Source organism: Bison bison, unplaced genomic scaffold (assembly GCF_000754665.1).
Source record: "Bison bison bison isolate TAMUID 2011002044 unplaced genomic scaffold, Bison_UMD1.0 scf7180017864034, whole genome shotgun sequence".
In the NCBI taxonomy this organism is placed as follows: Eukaryota; Metazoa; Chordata; class Mammalia; order Artiodactyla; family Bovidae; genus Bison; species Bison bison.
In genome coordinates, this window is record NW_011494606.1 from 972,582 (window position 1) to 993,599 (window position 21,018).

General features: G+C 43.6%; 1 protein-coding gene across 1 annotated transcript in view; it reads right to left on the minus strand.

Annotated features, from left to right (window-relative positions):
* THSD4 (thrombospondin, type I, domain containing 4) overlaps window positions 1-21,018 on the minus strand; it is a 673,841-nt gene that overhangs the window by 634,022 nt on the left and 18,801 nt on the right. The window contains exon 2 of the mRNA XM_010834474.1: window positions 7,838-7,946. Within this exon, the coding sequence (XP_010832776.1) occupies window positions 7,838-7,946 (109 nt within the window). The remainder of the gene's footprint in view (window positions 1-7,837; window positions 7,947-21,018) is intronic.

The window sequence follows — 21,018 nt, forward strand, 5'->3', positions numbered from 1 at the left end:
ATACTCCCCTCCAAGCGGTGGGGGGAGCCACATTCCTAGCAAGACTTTCCGATTCACCTTGCAGGAGAAACAACCCAACAGTTCACACCAATCAGAAAAAAAAAGTCATGCCATTTACCCAACCCTGTTCTAGATTTTAAACACTCCATCATTTCATTTCCTGTAGAAAATAATGCTCATTGAAATTTGGTACAAGATTGACATCATGGAACTGGGACTCTGCCCTTCTGTATCTGCCTGGGCCAACACTTCCCCCAAACCCTCACCCCCACCCCAATCATCCTGGACTCTAGCGAGGGTGGATCATGTCACAGACACTGTGTGCCTGGGATTATCTCAATGAACTCAGTGCCACTTGAACACGGTCAAACTACAAAACAAGAAAAAGAGAGGGGAAAAAAAAAAAAAACCCAAACCTTTACTTCTTTTCCTCTTCAGTTAATACAACCCAAGAGATATTTTGGGAGCAACCTGATCAGGAATAAAATTATATCGACCTTTGAAAAGAGAGCCAAAATCTTAGCACTGAAGTGAAATCTCCACGTACTGCACTCTGGAGATCAAAAATGATTGTTAAGCATTCATTTTACTGTATTCAGTCCAACCCTCTAACTTCCTCTCACAGCAGTTAAACAGTAAAGGCAAGAAGGGAAGGAGATGAGTTACAAATGACATTAGCCAGAAGACCACACAGTTACCACTGATCTCAACGCTTACAAGTATTATTTCATGTAATTGCCACAACCATCCTGTCAGACACTTTGTTTATACCCACTCTGCAGGTGAGGAAACTGAGGCATAGAGATGCCAAGTCACTTAGTACAAGGTATTGAGTGGCGAAGCCTGATTCCAAACCAACGGTCAGTGTCTCGGCCTGGACCCTTAACCACTATGGTCTGGGCCTCCTAGGACACAACACACCGTGAAACCAAGCATTTGTCATTTTATTACACCAATTTTCTTCCCCGGTCTGTATAAGGTGGTGGCTTCCCACATCTGTTTTACTTTCTGTCATTTCTTGCAAAAAATAATCAGAGAATAAGTAGATACAGGAAAACATGTACCAGTCTCACTAGAGAATATTCTAAAATAATTGAAACTAGCCATTGAAATTCCAAACTTTAAAAAAGTGCATTCTATTTCTTTGCCCCGCTTTCTCATACAGAGTATGCTGAGCTGTAGTAACCTTGTTTAGATGGCTCAGAGTCACCAGAGTATCAATCAATCGGTGCAGCAGAAGGTGGCAGCCTTGGAGCAGAGCAGGCTGAGAACACGGAGACGCCTGGGGCTTTCTGAATCCAGTTGGCCCTCTGCCGGTTCCTGCCTGCTGTCAGGCACTGCTCACCTTACTGTGGATGAGCCTGCGCCTCTTAACTCCGCTTCCTTAGGGTCAGCCTTGGCCGCGAAAACCTTTAGACAACCAAGCAGCAGCCAAACCAAGACCAAACAGGTTCAAGGAGAAGGCCTGGCTGGCTGTCATGGAGTAAATGTTTCCATTTTAGAGTCGGACTTAAGGACACCTCTTCTAACTGCATATTTGTTTTTATTGCTTATTTCCAGGTTCTCAACTCTCACAGCCATTTGTGTTTTCTGGACTGGGGTCTCTGGAAAAGTGAGGTGTCCTGTCACAGCACAGCTTTCTTTTTTCCTTAATTTATTTGGCTGCAGCATGTGGGATCTCTGATCTTCGTTGCAGCAAGTAGGATCTTTAGTTGCAACCTGCGGACTCTTAGTTGTAGCATGTGGGATCCCTGACCAGGGACTGAACCCAGGTCTCCTGAACTGGGAGTGTGGAGTGTTAGCCACTGGACCACCAGGGAAGTCCTTCAGCAAATTCCTCAGCTCAGTGGTAGGTTTCTTGAGGAAACTGTTTCTAATACACCTTTGCAACAAACAGAACAACCAGCACAGTCTTAGTCCAAATGCAGGGCCAGTAAATAACAAGTGAAAAAAGAAAGGAAAGAGAGAATGAAGTGAGAGGAAAAAGGAAAACCGGAGAGAGAGAGGAAATACCAGTCACCAGGAAATACAAAGTCCTGCTGTGAATGACACTTTCATCAATAAAGTGTTTTCTAAGTACATCCCTAGAATTCCCTGTTGGAAAAACAGAAACTGGTGAGGAAGGGGGCAGGGTAGGGTGGTGGGGGTGGGGACAATCGCAATGGGTGGATCTCTACAAGTTGAAGATATTGATTCTGACCCCCAGGGAAGCGGGTGGGGTGTCGATATTAACCTGAGCCATACAAATTTATTTCAGTACATAAGGAACAGGTAGTTGGCAGCTCAGGGACACACCTTGACTGCGTTGAATCTTTTAGGTACAGAAGGTTCTAGAAAATACCACTGTTAAGTTCTGAGGGATGAGGATGCATGCCAGGTACAGGACTGTGCCAGGCATAAAGAAAAATCAATACTGTCTGAACACCTGCCATCGTTTTATAGGGAGGGGTTTGCCAAGACCGTCCTCCAAGAAACTGTTTTATTTCCTCCTAGCCTCTATGCCTATCATTCAGATGGCTCCTACTGGGCTTCCCACAAAAGATTCCAGCAGGTTCTTCCCTGGTACTCTTCTGCACTCACCAGATGAGTTGTGTTCCTATGGAATTTAACCATGGTCCCCAAATCGATGATGCCAGGGCTTTGTAATTACATAAAATATTCAAACAGTACACAAGCCCATGAAACAAAACGCGAAAAGAAAGAGTAGTTGGTAGTTGTTTCTACACAAATGAAGCTGAATGCTTTGGAAAAGACTTGATAAAGGCAAGTTGCCAAGAAAAAAAACAAAAAAAAAACTGGCAAATTTGGTGTGGATTGGACAACTGTAAATGATTAGAAGCAAAAATAATAAAAATTCAGCATCATTCTATATTCAGATTGCTTTGCAAATGTCTTAGATTCTCATTCCACTTGAAAGAAACCCAAATGGAAACCTTTGATAATGCTATGGGTGTGGTTTGTGCAAGAAAGACAATCAGGGGTTCACGCTCAAGGAAAAGTCCTTGGCCCCCACATCAAACACTTGGTGAGTGTACATGTGTTTTATGTTAAAAATAAACTGTTAAATGTGTGTGTCTGTATCACTTGTACGATTTTCTGCTTTAACCTACTTTTATAATTAAGTAAAAATCCTGATTAGGAAAGAAAAATCTACTTTATTTCTCTCACATTAAAGAGAACTATTAATTTATTCATTCAATGTTCAACAAATCATGGGTTGGCCAAAAAGTTCACTTGAGTTTTTCTGTAACATCTTATAGAAAAACTCGAATGAATTTTTTGGCCAATCCAATATTTATTACGCATCAATTGGGTAGTGGTTTCAATGTGGGCCAGAGCTGATCTCAGCCTGGCCTCTTCTGCTTTCTGTCCTGCCCCTCCCCTCCCCTTATGCCCCTGCCCTTTCCTTATACCCCTCCCCTTCCCTTATGCCCCTCCCCTCCTCTTGCTCCTCCCCTTCCCTTACTGCCCCGCCCCTCTTCCTGCCCTCCCCCTCCTTCTCCTGCCCTCCCCTCCTTCTCCTGCCCCTCTGGCTTCCTCCTTCTACCCTACCCTTTCCTTCTACCCCTCCTCCTGCCCCCCTCCCACCACTCCCCTCTCTCCTGCCCCTTCCTTCCTCCGGCCTCTCTCCATCCTCCTTCTGTCCCTCCCTGCTCCATCTCTTCCTTGTATTCTTCCTTCTCTTATTTCCCCTCCTCCTCCACCCCACTTCTTGGTCACTGGCACAGGAACACTAACTGATCCCATGACCCTTCCCAATTATCACAGATTTCCCTACTCCAAAGGGAGTCTCAGTTTTCACACCTCAGCTATCACTACTTTGGGCATTCTCTTTCTTGCACTTAGACTTTTTCAACCGCCTTCTTTCTTGCTTTTTGTCTTCAGGATCTTTTTCCAGTTCTCCAAGAACTGGAACCTTTCTCTTTCTCATTTCCTCAATCCCTTATGGTTGTATTTCTCAATAAAGTAGCTGACAGGCATTACAGTAATATTCCTGTACTGAACTGTGTATCAAGGAAAAGAAAAGCCTCACGTTTCAGAAGACTAAAACCAGACACTTGACCTAGGGCCATCAACCTGTAAAACCCTTAAAATGATCCAGAACTCTCCTTCATAAGATCTATAAAAATCACCATCTAACCCTGTAATCCCTCTAATTACATCTGTATTTCTTCAAAAACTACTATTCCAAATAAGAATCCCCGAATCAGCTTTAACCATTTGCTTGGCATTTTCAATAGTTTTGTTTTCCTCTGTGTTTTCATTTCAAAGATATATTATGTCAACTGCACAAAAGCACTCTACGAGGTAAAGAAACAGCCCTTGGTTGGCTGGTCATCTTCAACTGTTATGCTGCTTCTAGAGAGAAAACTGAGTTTCATTCCTCTCGATCACTGAACAAACACACAAAGATGTAATTGTACATACAAGGGAAAAAAAAAAAAAAAACGGTGCACAATTTGGAGCAAGTCTTTAAGAGATAAATACGCTCCTGTATTACTTAGTGCCTTTTCCTCTCTAACTTGTGATAGGTGACAAATCTTGATCTAGCCTTGACCAACTCTGCTCCAAATGGATATCACCTGTCCTGAATTTTGCACAGCATTCAAGACTCATCCAAGGTTCAAAGGCAACTCAATAACCAGCTCCATGTAGAGTTAGTCTTAGTGTTTCTTCTGCTACTGCATTTAACTGTGGCTCTTTTTATTACCACAGACTCTGAGCATGGCAGAGGCACTCTTGCTATATTAATACTCAGGGCTTCTCCGTCTCTTTCAATGAGAGAGAAGCTGGCTTTCTGTTTCCCTGTGGCTTGGCAAGAACTGGGGAGGGATTTTTAAACAAAATCTCTGTGTATCAGAATTGTGAATCCCCTTCAATTTTTTTTTCCTCTCAGGGGTTTTCTTGGCGACTAACTCCTAATTTTGACCTGTTTTCTCTATAGGTAGAGATATCCTCCAGCTTTTCCTATTAATCTTTATGTATTTGGCTGCCTTGGTCAATATTCTTTTTTTAAACCCTGAGTATTTGTGTGTCTCTGTGTGTTTCTCATCTACCAGTTTTATCAAAGACTTTTACTCTTAAAGTAACCATGGCCCTTTCCCCCAGAACATTTTGAAAAGTATTTAAACAAAAGACATTCTTGCTTTTTTTTTCCCCCTCCCCCTCAGGTTAAAATATATTTATGTGGGCCTTGAAACAGAATGCAAAATGGTTTATGAGCACCTGGCTTATAAAGAAGGAGACTTGGTGGAAATCTTCAGCTGAGCTGTCCTGAAGACTTGCCTGTAATCATAACTCATATATTCTTTCCTTAGAGCAGGACTGTTGGAGAAATGTCCTGCAGAGTTGTTGTTGTTTACTCACTAAGTCACGTCCGACTCTTTGCAACCCCATGGACGGTAGCCTACTAGGCTTCTCTGTCTATGAGATTTCCCAGGCAAGAGTACTGGAGTGGGTTGCCATTTCCTCCTCCAGGGGATCTTCCTGACCCAGGGATCGAACCCACATCTCCTGCTAACCTCTGAGCCAGCTGGGAAGCATCGTCTGACTGAGCAGCTCTTTTCAAACAATCCCTTCAGCAGGACCCTAATCCTAGAGGCCTGTCAAGACTCCCAGAGTTCTGCCTGGAGGGTAGCAAGGCCACATCCAGCTTTCAACAGCTCCTACCCTGCTAACTTCTAATCTGTTGGCAATTTCTCTGAAATAATGCACAGCTTGGAGGTGAGCCCACCAGGCCTCCCTGGGAGATGGCCTCCATATCACAGATCATTACAGAGGTTAACTGCAGGGGCATCAATTAAAATTCCAAACATTAAGAAAAAAAAAAAATTTGCAGAAGGGACTTCTCTCAGATGAAGCCCTTCCTGTACAGCCTGGGTGGCCCCACATTTTTGAGGGTCTTCAGTACTCAAGGGGGCCTTTCTGATAGCAGCCAGACTCACACTTGCTTACCACTTGCTTACTACATGAGGAAACAACGTTTAATCTGCTGCTCTTTTTAATTCAATTAAATATACAACTGTGACTTCCACTTCTGTGTCTCCCATTGGGTCCTGGTGCTCAAATAGGTGTGGTCCTAACATGACTGAGTGGTCCAACTGCATGTCTCACTCCCCTGTGGTTTTACAGCAGGACATGGGAGCTTCACAAACTGGATATACATTTTATGTCCTGAAACAGCTTTTAAACTGTGTTTTAAACTATGGCTAAAAACTGTCCCCATGCTAATTTAGATACCAAAAGTGAACACTGAAGAGACTCAGGCTGCTCTGTTCATGGCTGGACTTTGTAGAGGCCTCAGAATAGAGCACTTCCTGCCTTCTCTGACTCTTTCTGACACATTGGTTTATGTCACTGACGAAGAAGCTTATAGCTCTGCGTGGGTCTTTGGACTGCAGGCCTGCACATGTCAGTTCATGTAAAATTATACAAGCAATTACAGACTAAGAGTACACACACGCACTGTACTCACTGAAATGCCAGCCATGGGCTAAGAGCATCTGCCTGACAAGTGCTCTAGCCCTGGTTGAGCCATTACATGTGGCACCATCATAATAACATGTTATAGACCGTTTTCACTTTTCATTGTAAATTCTGGGCATTTGGGACTATCATAGTTATGGAGGGAAAAAAAACAAGATAACCTTAGTGATTGAACTTTCAAATAAAAAGTTCTTTTCCCTTTCTAGATTCTGAGTCAATTTCTTTAAAGAGTATCCTGAGATTGTAAAATGAGCTTCACTAAAGAACTGTTACCAATTGCAATTACTTACCTAGATGGACCAAGATGTTCTGATTACTATGCAGCTAAAACCAGTCACAAGATAATTGCGATGCAGAGGCTAACGTATAAGCTATCATCTGTAAAATCTGATTCCAAATTATCATGTTTATGCAAATAGACTCATGAATCTCATAATGTGTAAACATTACAAATTCAAACTTCTAAAATAAATTTCCCTTAATAAAATACTGCCATTGGCTATTTTATAATGATGAGGTTTTTTTTACATAGGATTTTGATTGAAGAATTTTTAAAGGGGTCTGCCATCTTTAGGAAAGCTTGAAAAAAGTCTCAATATACAGACTAAATTCCAGAGCACCAAGCCTTTTCCCTGAGTCTGCACTCAAGGAATGGGCATCAGGAGATAAACACTGATTTTCTGATCTGCATACAGAGCCCACACTACTTGTTCCACTTACTTTGCATGGTTGATATCAGTATCAAATGAAAAATGCAGGCGCAAGTCACAGATGCTTTGAACAAACAGGACCAGAGAGGCCACCTTTTAAATATACCAGCTCAATTATATCACAATCTGTGGGGATGTAGCGAGAGGACAATATTTAAAGTTCTTCAGGTAATTTTATTATGCAGCCATGATAAATACCCACAAGTCCATTAACATTTTTATTTTAAGAAAAATCTGAGGGACTTTTCTGGCGCTCCAGTGGTTAAGACTTCATGCTTCCAATGCAGGGGACATGGGTTAAATCCCTGGTTGGGGAACTAGGATCCCGTATGCCAAGCAGAGTTTTTGAATAAATAATAAATGAAAACTCTGAGTCCTAGATATCTCTCAGTGAATAGCAGAGCACAGCATAGAGCCCAAGCCACTTAATCTCAGTCTAAGCACTTCTCACCACAGCACATAGCTGTCCTGGCCTCAGCAGTCTTTGTGAGTATCAAACTTACTACACATATGTACATGGCACATCAAAAGTATCTGTGAGATGCAGGCCCTCAAGGCTCATTACTAGAAAAATATACAGTAAAATTCAAATATTGAATTGTTTATTTTCTTATTTTCTTTTCAAAAGATTTTCCACTCACCTGAGAGACTCCATGACACAGGAAACCATGGTCCTGGGTGTCCCAGGAAAAAGCAAGGGCTCCTCAGAGATGTTGCCAATTTTCTGCAGATGGGGGTGATGTTCAACTCCTACAGAAGAATAACAATGCTATTTTTAGTATCATCAGCTTACAAAGAGTCTAGAATCTAAGATTCTGCAGCTTAGGCCAGCCTGTTCAACAAGAAGTGAGCAAACGGAAGACATTAGGACAAAAATACCATTGCCCATTTATGCCCAGTTATGGTCACCAGATTGCCCAAATGAAAACTGATTATGTATGAAAGTGAGGTAACAAATTTACAGGACACTCAGCACAGTGACCCATAGGAAATGCTTAATAAGCTACCATCAGTAAGACTACTTCAGAGCCCAAGCTAACATCAGAGTTGTCACTAGGCAAGTGTACATTGGAAATCTTGTTCCATCCATTAAAGGCTACTTGACCCATTAGAAAGTCTTTTCACCTCTGTGTCCTGGTTACTCCACCTGTACAGTAGGGGTAAAAATACTGCCTAAACACAAAGAGAAATGGTGTCTGGATACTGACAAACCTTGACAACATCACACAAGTGAAATACAAAAGGCTACGTATTATATAGAAAGTGAAGTCGCTCAGATGTGTCCGACTCTTTGCGACCCCATGGACAGTAGCCTACCAGGCTCCGAGATCCATGGGATTTTCCAGGCAAGAATACTGGAGTCGGCTGCCATTTCCTTCTCCAGGGGATCTTCCCAACCCAGGGATCGAACCTGGGTCTTCTGCACAGCAGACAGATGCTTTACCGTCTGAGCCACTAGAGTGATCCTAGTGGACTTCCCTGGTGGCTCAGACAGTAAAGTGTCTGCCTACAATGCGGGAGAGCCAGGTTTGATCCCCTGGAGAAGGAAACAGCAACCCACTCCAGTACTCTTGCCTGGAAAATCCCATGGACGGAGGATCCTGGTCGGCTACCATCCACGGGGTCGAAAAGAGCCAGACAAGACTGAGCGACTTCACTTTCACTTTCATTTTCACATATTGTATGATTCCATTTACAGGAAGTGTTCAGAACAGGGAAATCTATAGAGACAAAAAAAAATACATTCGTGATTACCAAGGTGAGGAGGGTGGAGAGGGGCTACTTGGAGGGTGTGAGGATTCCGCCTGAGGTGACAAAAATGTGCTAAAGTTAGATCGTGATGATGGCTGTACAATTTTGTGAACACACTAAAAAAAAAAGTTTAATTCTACACGTTAAATCGGCAAAGTATATGGCATGTGAATTACATCTCAATAAAACTGTTCAGGACTTCCCTGGTGGTCCAGTGGTTAGGACTCCGTGCTTCCACACAGAGAGGGAGCGAGTTCACTCTCTGGTGGGGGAACTAAGATCCTACACACCATGTGCTACGGACAAAAACAACAAAACAGGAAAAAAAAATAAAACCTGTTCAAAAAATACATCCTAAAGAACCGAGGCAGGTTGTGAATAAACGAGTGGACACTGTTATATGCTTAGCCCAGTGCCTAGAACAGAGGATGCTCAATTAAAAGTAGCTGTGGGGAATTCCCCGGCACTCCAGTGGTTAGAACTCAGCGCTTTCATTGCACAGGGCCTGTTTTCAATCTCTGGTCAGGGACTCAGATCCTGTACATCATGGAAAAAAAAAAAAAAAAACCTGAAAAAAATAAAAGTATCTCTGAAGATACCGATGCAGGAAGAGGTCAAGTAACATCAAGTCTGTTGTCACAGTAACAACAGGAAGGTAAAACCCCTCACCTACAAACACTACTCCATTCAGAAAATTGCACTAAACACAATTCCTTAACATCGTCAAATGAGGCAATGGTTTCAAAGGCACATTATAAATAGCATCAGACAGCCTGGGATGGGAGGCTGGGTTGGAATGTAATGGAACTTGGGGAGAAAAATCGTGGTCCAGACTCCTCTCCTCACACACCTCCTCCCAGGGAAAGACAAAGAAATGAAGCAGGGTTTCAAGGTGTGCCCGGGAGTCCTCATTAATAAAGCCAGAGTTTTCCAAAATCATTGGTTTCCAAATTCTCCTCAGGACTTCACACTTCCTTTTCACTAGAAGGGCGAGGTGGGGGATAAATTACAAGGACTTATGAAAAGACTGAAGAATCAGAAAATTCCGTTTGCAGGGGAAAATAATCAAGATGTTTAAAGTCACCACCAGCCATTTCTGGGGGTTATTAAGACAGTCAAATCTCTTGACTGTAATCACCCCTAATTAGCCATCAGCAACTCATGAAATTACTCATGGTATTGAGGACCCTTAAATTCCTGGGCCTCAGCCAAAAGTTACACTGAGATCCACCAGGAAGAAGGCCAACAAGTGGGAATTGGAACAGTTAAAACTCCTCTGAATCCGAGGCATGGTCCTCTTACTCTTGGCTGGGAAGCGGATACGCACAAAGACGGGATTTAACTTGGGAGTCAGATGAAATCTCTGCCAAGCTCTTGATAATGATCAACTAATCAGTAATTATTTACTTAGTATTTGGGGCACTCAGGTTCTTTCCAAGGTGCTATGGAATTCAGGAGAAGATGAGGCAATGCAGAGTCTTACTTTCCAACTTAAAACGTGGATAAGTTTTAGAGACGTGAAAATGTGTGGGAAAAGGTCAGAGTCATCCAGAATAACTTAGGGTAAAGAGTGTGATGCAGATACCCTGAGCATAAATGGAGCTAGTTCAGGAGGAGAATCACTGGGGAGCTAGTATCAACAAAGAAGGTAGAACTGAAAATCAGTCCTTAGAGCCTGTGCGGGTTACAAAAGAACAATCCAGAGGGGTTGGCAAGAGTGTACACTACAGCCTGAAAGACCTGGATCGAGGGCCAACGTTCCCACTTATTAACCAGGTGACCTCAGGCAATTAACCTTTCAGACTTTCAACTTCCTCATCTGTAAAATGGGGGTGCTGCTGCTGCTGCTAAGTCGCTTCAGTAGTGTCCGACTCTGTGCGACCCCAGAGACGGCAGCCCACCAGGCTCCCCCATCCCTGGGATTCTCCAGGCAAGAACACTGGAGTGGGTTGCCATTTCTCCTCCAATGCAGAAAAGTGAAAAGTGAAAGTGAAGTTGCTCAGTCGTGTCCGAAGCTTAAGGACCTCATGGACTGCAGCCTACCAGGCTCCTCCGTCCATGGGATTTTCCAGGCAAGAGTACTGGAGTGGGGTGCCATTGCCTTCTCCGAAAATGGGGGTACTATCTGTAATACGGTTGTTTTGAGTATTAAATATTTATTGAGAGTCCATGATGTGGATGCTAAACACTCACTCTCTTTCTCTCTCTCACACACACACATCAGGCTTGGTCCCTGCCCTGAAGGAAATTACTGGGTTGGCCAAAAATTTTATTCGAGTTCTTCCATAAGATGTAACAGAAAAAAACCTGAATGAACTTTCTGGCCAACTCGATATAATCTAGATGCTAGAGGGCTGCACACCTGTAAGAAAGTGAAGCATAAATAAGTATAAAAATAAAACTGTGATAAGAGCCATGGAAGAAAGTGCAGGTGCCTCAGAAAGTATACTGGACAGTGGTCAGAGATGGTCCCTCTGAAGAAGGCCTTTATGCTGGGTTTTGAGGGGTGAGTAGGAGTCAGTCAGGTGAAAAGGGAGGGGGCACTCCCGGGAGAGGGAATCACACATGAAAGGTGTGTAAAGATCCGGGAGGAAGGAGGAGGCAGCACAGCAGGAACGTAGCAATTGAAGGAGAACACAGGGAGAGCCGATCCTCTGCTGAGTAATAAAGTCCCCAGAAGGTGGTAAATGGCTGGCTGAGGTGGGCAAGGGAAGGAGGTGTCAAAAGTGACTCCCCCCAGATTTCTGGTGGATGGAAGTAGCAAAGGAGATGTTAATGGAGCTTTTCGGGTTTTGTCAGGAAAGGAAGGGCAACAGTGAGGAAAGAGGGCGTGATACAAAGCAGTGGTTTCCAAATCTGACACGAAGTCAACCAGAAAAACATCTTAAATCATCAAAACAGTTTGAAAATAGATTTACAACTGCTGCTGATAACCACGAGCCTCGTTCTTTCTGTGTATTTTGCCTTTGGATATTTGCTGATAACAGAAGGAAGCCAACACGATTAGCATGTCATTTTAAAATACAGTTCCTTTCATCTTTATGCCACCCTTTTAAAATTTCCATTTTGAGTGCATGTTTTGTGTGGTCACATCATACACTGGTAGGTTAAAAAAATAACCAAACATAGACTAGTGCTATATGCTGAAACATTTTTTATGGATGGGGTGCAATCAAAAAAAATTTGTGGCGGCCACTACTCTTGAATGTTTTTTGACCAACTTTTTGTCAGATGTGACTGGTCACTTTTATCTCCTGAGATGGTTGGTGAGCGTGTCCTGGCATCCACTTGGGTTTCCATGACTATAATAGGGAATAACAAATCTGACTCCATGTTGGATCTTTCTCTCTTAACTTTTGCACTATATTGCTTTTGCTACAAGTTAACCACTCAAGGGATGTTGCCTATAGTTTAAAGTGTACATAATGGTCCATCTCAGGGAACCTTGCCTCCCACACCTGAGCATTAAGCTAAAATACCTTTGTTTAGCTCACAGGAAACCTCCTGAACAGGCCCACCTGTGAATAGCTACAGGAAGGAAGAAACTAACACATGCCCTCTGGAGTCTGGCTGGAACCAGGAAATCATTCCAACAACTTGTCACCCTTTTGGAAGGCTTCCCTAGTGGGTCGGTGGTAAAGAATCCGCCTGCAATGCAGGTTATGCGGGTTTGATCCCTGTGTCAGGAAGATCCCCTGGAGAAGGAAACGGCAACCCACTCCAACGTCTTTGCTTGAGAAATCCCATGGACAGAGAAGCCTGGCAGGTTATTGTCTGTGGGGTCACAAAAGAATCGGACACAACTCAGTGAGTAAACAACAGTGATAACCCTTTTTGCTTTACTCTTCACCTCCCCTTCTTTGTTCTATAAAAGAAACTAGCATCCAAACCTGGGCAAGATGCTTCTTTGGGATAATAGTCCACCATCCCCACGGCTTTCCAAATAAAGTCACTATTCCTTGCCCCCAAAACTCTCCATTGACTGGCCTGTGGCCTGTCCTGCGGCGAACAGTACAAGCTTGGACATGCTACCATGGTTAGTATGTGTGAAATCAGTTCTGCTTTTCAAACTGTGGGTCATGACCCATTAGTCTGTCATGAAATCAACTGCGTGAGTCACGACCTGCACCTTTTTAAATGAAAGAGAAAATAGCAGTGTTTATCACACACAGTGAGGCTAAGTGAGTATGTCTCACTGAGGCTCCTGGTCAGAAAAGTTTAGAAGCCCTGGCTCTGGTGGATCAGAAGGTACTGCGGGATTCTCACTGTGATGGGGGGAATAAAATCATGAAGATGGAGCCAAGACATGTTACCCAAGCCCTGGGAAATGCCAGGAGAATTCTGATGAGATGGATGAGAAAGAGCCCTTGTAGGTTCTGGAGTGGGGAGGGACCTGATGAAAGTGAAGTTTCCCAAAAACCCACTTGGCCACAGCTCCAGGACTGAGTAAACACGCTATCTGTGGAGTGAGTCGCCTTTGGGGGTTTGCTCCTGTTGATTTATAACCTTTCTTGACAGTGAACGAAAAATAATCAAACAATCTAGTTTCTGTTGGAACATATGCTCCCTGGGCGCTGGAAGCCCCACTGGCTCTCCTTTCCACAGAGAGCTTGCACGAAGGCTGGACCAGGCACGTGACATGGCTCAGGCCAAAGTCACAGGCCCCAACACCTCGAGGGTGGGAAGGATGTGGCAGCAGGTGCGAAGGCTGGGGACGAGAGGATGGAAAGAAGGCCAGGAGAGATGTGACTCAGGACGGGTCACCGTGCCCTAGGCACTGGCACAGCTGTGCTGCCCTTTCTGACAGTCCACCTCTGAGCATCCTTCCTGCCCCTTCTCCTCCTGGCCTGCAGAACCCCTGGAAGATCCCCGTCTCTGATTTCAGCGTATCCCAGAAAGAAGCATCTGCTCAGCCTCTCAGGTTTGGGTTCAGTGAGACCACCTTGTAGCCACATCCCAACCACAGACAAGCCAGTCCCCCTCCCATCCCCCTATAAGGGAATTCCCACAAGGGAAAGCCACCACCCAGACAAACAAAGGCCCTAGTCCCTGAGGAGAGGAAGTGACTCACCAGTGCAAGAATGAGAATCAGAGGTTTCAGAGAGAGGGGCCATTTAGACCCCAAGTCAGCACCCAGGAGGATCATGAGTGAGGACGAGTCTCAGAACCTACCTATTCCTCTGTGAAAGTTGCCCCCGAGGGTCCTGATATGCTGCAGCCTCCATCCTGCCCTGTCCTGTCTTCATCAAAAACGCCAACATCACCTTCTCCTGTCCTGCCTGTGTCTTCTAACAGAACTGTCCTCTCTTAGAAGTCTGGCCCGCTGTGTACTGCGCCCCTACCTGAGGCCCAGTTGTCCATGGACCAGAGTACCAGGTGTCAGCTCCCAACATCAGGGCATCCAACCCACCTCTGTCTTAAATTATCAGAAAAGTGGAAGAAAACTCAATGCCAGGAATCAACTTTTACTACGCATCAGATACACAACATAAGCATGTGATCTAATTCTCACAGCAAAACTGAGACTACGCGATGGGTAGAGGATAGGGCTTGAACTTGAAGACAGACCACCAACCACAGGGCTTCTCCTCTTTTCACTTTATTAAAATCACTGCCTCCCACGTGGCAGAGAATCATAGCTGGACACTCAATAAATGAATGAAGGGAAGGATAGATGCCACCCCAAGGGGACTGGGTGTATCTCACCTATTTTGCTAGGAGATGAAACATTTCAAGACATGACTTGACTGTGCCATGAACATCACTTAGAGCAAAGTGAGCCAAGATGAGCAATGTAATAACCTATTATTTCAGATAATAATAATATAGCTGGGAACTCTAACAAACACCTATTGAGTGGGTGCCATGTGTCATATGGTATTCTGAGAATTTCATATTCATTCATTCTTATAACAACCCCATGAAAGAGGTATTATGGAGAAATGGAGGTGCCATGAAGTCAAATAACTCTCCCAAAGTCACCCAGCTAGCAGGTGGGAGAGTCACAATACAACCCAGGCAGCCTGAGCCCAGAGTTTATGCACTTAACCATCATTTGATGCTGCTTGCTATCCACATACAAACAGTGCCAGCTTAAAGGAGCAAGACAGAGGTTGCATCTGCTGCTGTCTTCTCCCTGGTGTCATCTAGAGTTAAAGGAACATTCTAAGTCTCAATAGGTACGTTGGATTCCTCAAGTCCCAACACAGCAGAGTGGTCCCATGTCTTCTGTAGGGCTGGGACCAGTCATCCTGAGATCATCCTTGAGTATTTGTATGGGGGCGTATAGGTTACCAGCTAAAGAGCTTTCAATACCTCTTGGGTTAGGAAGCTTCATGTGAGAGAGTACATATGACAAGGGGTGGGGGATCCCTGCCCTTGAGGAGCTTAAACTTTTATCAAGGCAGCCAAATAAACACACAAAAGTGAAAGTGAAAGTCGCTCACTTGTGTCGGACTCTTTGCAACCCCATGGACTATACAGCCCATGGAATTCTCTAGGCCAGAATACTGGAGTGGGCAGCCTTTCCCTTCTCCACGGGATCTTCCCAATCCAGGGATCGAACCCAAGTCTCCTGCATTGCAGGCAGATTCTTTACCAGCTAAGCCACAAGGGAAACCCCAATACACAAATACATAAATAAATATTTCTTTCACAGTGACACATTACCCAAGACAGTGACCAATGGCTGGTACAGGCAAAAGGAATGCCAACAGTCCAAAAAAGTAAATATCACAGTGGACTTTTATTGTTAGCACTTACATTATTCTTTCAAGAGAGAAATATCCTTTGAAGAGTCACCATTAACAACCAGGTGGGCAAATTTGCCAGCCAACAATGGGAGGTACAGGACAGAAGCTAGAAGCTTGTAAGCTAGAAGCTTACAAGAGAATGGATTATCATCTCTTTTAACAGAGATGTTAGGCATGCTTGCTCTATGCTCTGTTTATGCTTCTCCCTCACTGGCCGGGGAGCTTCGCAAGGCCAGGGATAAGTTTATTCATCTTTACATCTTTGCTCATCTTTGCCTGGTACACAGTGGCTATGCAATAAAAGCTTGATGAATGAATGAAGGATGAATGGTGTGTGTCTCCAACAGACTTTTACTGAATTGCTAGGTGCTCAATGAATTGCTACAGACTGCCCTTGAGACAGAATGAAGGCACCAGGCCACTGCAGATGCATGCTGCCTCCACAGCGGGTCCAACCCTCCCAAGCCCTCTGCTGGCCATCATCATTCGCCACAGCCCTTTCAGGAAATCCTGCCCCAGGCTGCAGTGCTGTGCTCTGCTGTGCTTAGTCTCTCAGTTGTGTCTGACTCTTTGTGACCTCATGCAGTGTAGCCTGCCAGGCTCCTCTGTCCATGGGGATTCTCCAGGCAAGAATACTGGACTGGGTTGCCATGCTCTCCTCCAGGGGATCTTCCCAACCCAGGGATGGAACCCAGGTCTCCCACATTGCAGGTGGATTCTTTACCATCTGAGCCACCATGGAAGCCCAGGGTATTGAGGAAAATAGACCTTAGGGCCCCAGACCTGGTCACATTTCCAGTATCACCCTACTGGGCTGAGGCCAGCCAGAGAGATGGGCCCCAGACATTCCCTCTGCTCTCTGTCTTTGGTCTTTTCTCCTACCCCTTGCAAAGCCCATCCTTCTTCCACATCATATTGAAACTCAGCCACAGAACTCATGTCTTCCCACTGAACCTCCATTCTGCAAATCGTCTGGCTTGCCCAGAGCATCCTGAAAAGCCAGAGAATTGGAATTTAGAAAAAATGTTGAGAAGATCTTAAAACTCCCTGGATACTTTTAAGCAAACACATGACAGCAGGTTTTTGCTAACTCATTAAAGAAATCACCTTAGTTCTCCTTTCTTCCCTGGAGAAACTAGGTAATCAGCATGGATTAGTCAAGGATTTCAAGGCAAACTACATCATTTTCACGGTCATTGACATTAATGTGGTGTATATTTGTTTTCACTCCTAAAAAATGTTTCCCAGGTAACCCAGGAAAACAGTCTAGGGTAGAAATATCAGGCAGGCAAGATATTTTCAATAAATGAGCCATTTGTTCCTGCTTCTGTACAGAGTTGCTTTTTCAATTTCAGATGACATGACACTACAGATAAAAGGGAGAAATGTATTGGAGTAAGAGTGCTTTCTCTTGTCCAAATATTACTTACTTAGTCATTTGATTTACAGCACTTGATAAACCTGGTTGAATTTCTCTACTTCTGTGTAGGTATCACATTCAGAGCTCCAACCCAGCAATTGTCACAGTGTATCATTATGATTGGTGCTTTCCTTTCCTCCCCATAACAGGACACTACAGAAGAGTAAAGACTTTTCTCAAGGAATTATTTTTTATATTCTTGGTTCCTAGAACAGCACTTCGGGGCCCAGTAGGTGTTCTGTGACGACAGGAAGAACTTACATTCAATCTCACTTGGAGGGCCTTCTCTTCAGGCATGATTGTAATACATTCCAAACGTACTGATGCCCAGCCTACAGTCTGAATAGAGACTCTACTGCTTTGTAATAACTATAACTGTTTCTGAAATTAACACCATCAATGACATTCTCTGCTCTCTTCAGACACACATCGTAGTGAACTGTGAAGGGATGCAGGCCACTCTCACTAGGAATCAAAGATACCTACAGACAGACTCCATTTTTCCTCCCTGCTCAGAATTCAACCCCTCCCCAGCATCCTCTGCCAAGAATGATTTATAATCCCTGGGTTGTAGACATCGAAGGAAACAAGGTCAGACTTCCACAGCCTGAGCTCTGCACAAGAACCACAGATTTTCTGACGTGCTACCCAAGCCTTCTCCAAGATGATGAGCCATCTCATTGCAAAAAGCAATATATTTTCCAGCCACTTTTGATCGAACGCAGGTGGCCATGGGACTAAGGGCAGCTCTTGCTCAGGCTGAGCTACCCTTCTGGCCCACTTTCTCTCCTTTTGCTATAAGGTCCAGGTCCTGACATCCACAAATGGCCCTTGGCCCTCTGGCAATCACCTGTGTACATCTGTGTATGCACACACACACACACACACACACACACCAGGTAAGGCGGGTGTGCCAAGTGTACTAACAGAACAAACTCACAGACAACAAGTGTCATTTTTACCCATAAGGTGGGTCTAGGTGAGACTTAACGGCTGTTGAAAAAAGATGTTTATAAAATTGTACATGTTTACTGAAGAAAAATTGAAAACGACAGGGAAACATAAAGAGGAAAGTGATAATTACTCATAATAACCTCGCAATCCCAGTTAGCCACTCAATGTTTTTGGTGTTTTTCCTTCTGGCGTTTGTTTCTATGCTTAATAATTTTATATGAAGTGGAAGTGTTAGTCACTCAGTCACGTACGACTCTTTGTGACCCCATAGACTGTAGCCTGTCAGGCTCCTCTGTCCATGGAATTCTTCAAACAAGAACACTGGAGTGGGTAGCCATTGCCTTCTCCAGGGGATTTTTCTGACCCAGGGATCGAATCCAGGTGTCCCGTATTGCAGGCAGATTCTTTACCGTCTGAGTCCCCAGGGCTGGTGGATACACTCTTTGAAAACAACCCATAAGTAAGAAGGATCTTAAATAGTTATACCTTTTGGCTTAGTGATTCTGGCTTTAGGAATCTAGTATAAGGACCTAAGCAGAGAAACGGGTAAAGAATTTCCTACAAAGATATTCATCACAGATTCCAACAATAAAGGAATTCCTTACATATGTTATCTGGCTTCCATGGGGTTAACTATTACGCAGTGATTAAAATATTTATGAATGTTACTAATAAAATGCTTATGATTTAAAGTGAAAAATAAATGCAAAACTATTTAAGTGATTATATATAGAACATATAGATAACATACATAGTTCAGTTCAGTTCAGTCGCTCAGTTGTGTCCAGCTCATTGCGACCCCATGAATTGCAGCACGCCAGGCCTCCCTGTCCATCACCAACTCCCGGAGTTCACTCAGACTCACGACAGAGGATGAGATGGCTGGATGGCATCACTGACTCGATGGACGTGAGTTTGAGTGAACATACATAAGTAAATATTAATAAGTAATATAAAGATTATGCATAAGTATATATTAATAAGTGATATACAGACAACATATATAAGTATATATTCTGTATTTTAGTATAGAATATTAAAATATTTTAATCACTGTTTAATAGTTCATCCCATGGAAGCCAGATAACATTGTCTAAGGAATTCTTTTATTGTTGGAATCTGTGACAAATATCCTTATAGGAAATTCTTTACCTGTTTCTCTGTTTAGTTCCTTACAGTAGATTCTTACTTTAGATTCTACCTTACAGTAGATGCCCTCTCCAATGCATGAAAGTGAAAAGTGAAAGTGAAGTCGCTCAGTCGTGTCCGACTCTTAGCGACCCCATGGACTGCAGCCCACCAGGCTCCTCCGCCCATGGGATTTTCCAGGCAAGAGTACTGGAGTGGGGTGCCATTGCCTTCTCCGTGCCAATAATGTTAGCATTATAATAGTTTCCAATTTGATACATAGTTAGTTAGGATAAGCAAGTAGCTACAACAAGCCATCCCAGAGTTTCAAAGGTTTTGAAAAAAGGTTTGACAAAAAGTTTTTGCTCAATTCATTATCTGATGTGGGTTGGCAGGGGCATTCTGCTCCACACAGGCATGCAGGCATCCAAGGAGCCAGTCTCCTTTCACCTAAGGACGTCACCATTGTCTAGGGCCTCAGAATCCTCTACTGGTTTTCTTTTTTTTTTCCACTTTCCATTCAGTGAACAAACAAGGGAAAAGGGAAAGCATGCGAGACTGAGCTGACAGCTTCACAGAGGTAATTTAAGTCACCGCCACTCTCCTATTCCATTAGTCATATGGCCACACCTAACTGCAGAGCCTGTAGGAAGGTGGTCTGTCCACATTCCCAGGAGGAAACTTTTGGGTAAATGACTTTTCCTGGTACAGGATGGGCATCAATGTGTTAGTCACAATAGGTGAAAAAAAAAGTCATTTTAACTGTATTTCCTTTGATTATTAGTAAAGTTGGAACAGATTTTCATTTTTATTACCCATGTGCACTATCCTGTGCATTTTGCCAGTTTTTCTGTTGAGTTCATAATGTTTTCAGTTGAGCTTTAAGAAGCACTTTCTATATTAAGGACATTGACTCTTATTTTCTCAAGTTCTTTCAGTTTGATTTTTGTCTTTTAATTTTGCCTTTAAATTTTATGGAAATAAGTTTTCTTTTTTTTTTTTCCTGCCATACAGTAGATCCTTGTTAGTTCAGTTCAATCGCTCAGTCACGTCCAACTCTTTGCGACTCCAAGGACGGCAGCACGTCAGGCTTCCCTGTCCATCATCAACTCCCGGAGCTTAATCAAACTCAGGTCCATCGAGTCAGTGATGCCACCTAACCATCTCATCCTCTGTCGTCCCCTTCTCCTCCTGCCCTCAATCTTTCCCAGCATCAGCGTCTTTTCCAGTGAGTCAGTTCTTCGCATCAGATGGCCAAAGTATTGGAGTTTCAGCTTCAGCATGAGTCCTTCCAAAGAATATTCAGGACCGATTTCCTTTAGGATGGACTGGCTGGACCTCCTTGCAGTCCAAGGGACTCTCAAGAGTCTTCTCCAACACCACAGTTCAAAAGCATCAATTTTTCAGCAGTCAGCTTTCTTTATCGTCCAACTCTCACATCCATACATAACTACTGAAAAAATCATAGCTTTGACAAGGTGGACTTTTGTTGGCAAAGTGATGTCTCTGCTTTTTAATATGCTGTCTAGCTTGGTCATAGCTTTTCTTTCAAGGAGCAAGCGTGTTTTAATTTTATGGCTGCAGTCACCATCTGTAGTGATTTTGGAGCCTAAGAAAATAAACTCTCTTACTGTTTCCACTGTTTTCCCATCTATTTCCCATGAAGTGATGGGACCAGATGCCATGATCTTCATTTTCTGAATGTTGAGCTTTAAGCCAACAGTTTCACTCTCCTCTTTCACTTTCATCAAGAGGCTCTTTAGGTCTTCACTTTCTGCCATAAGGGTGATGTCATCTGCATATCTGATGTTATTGA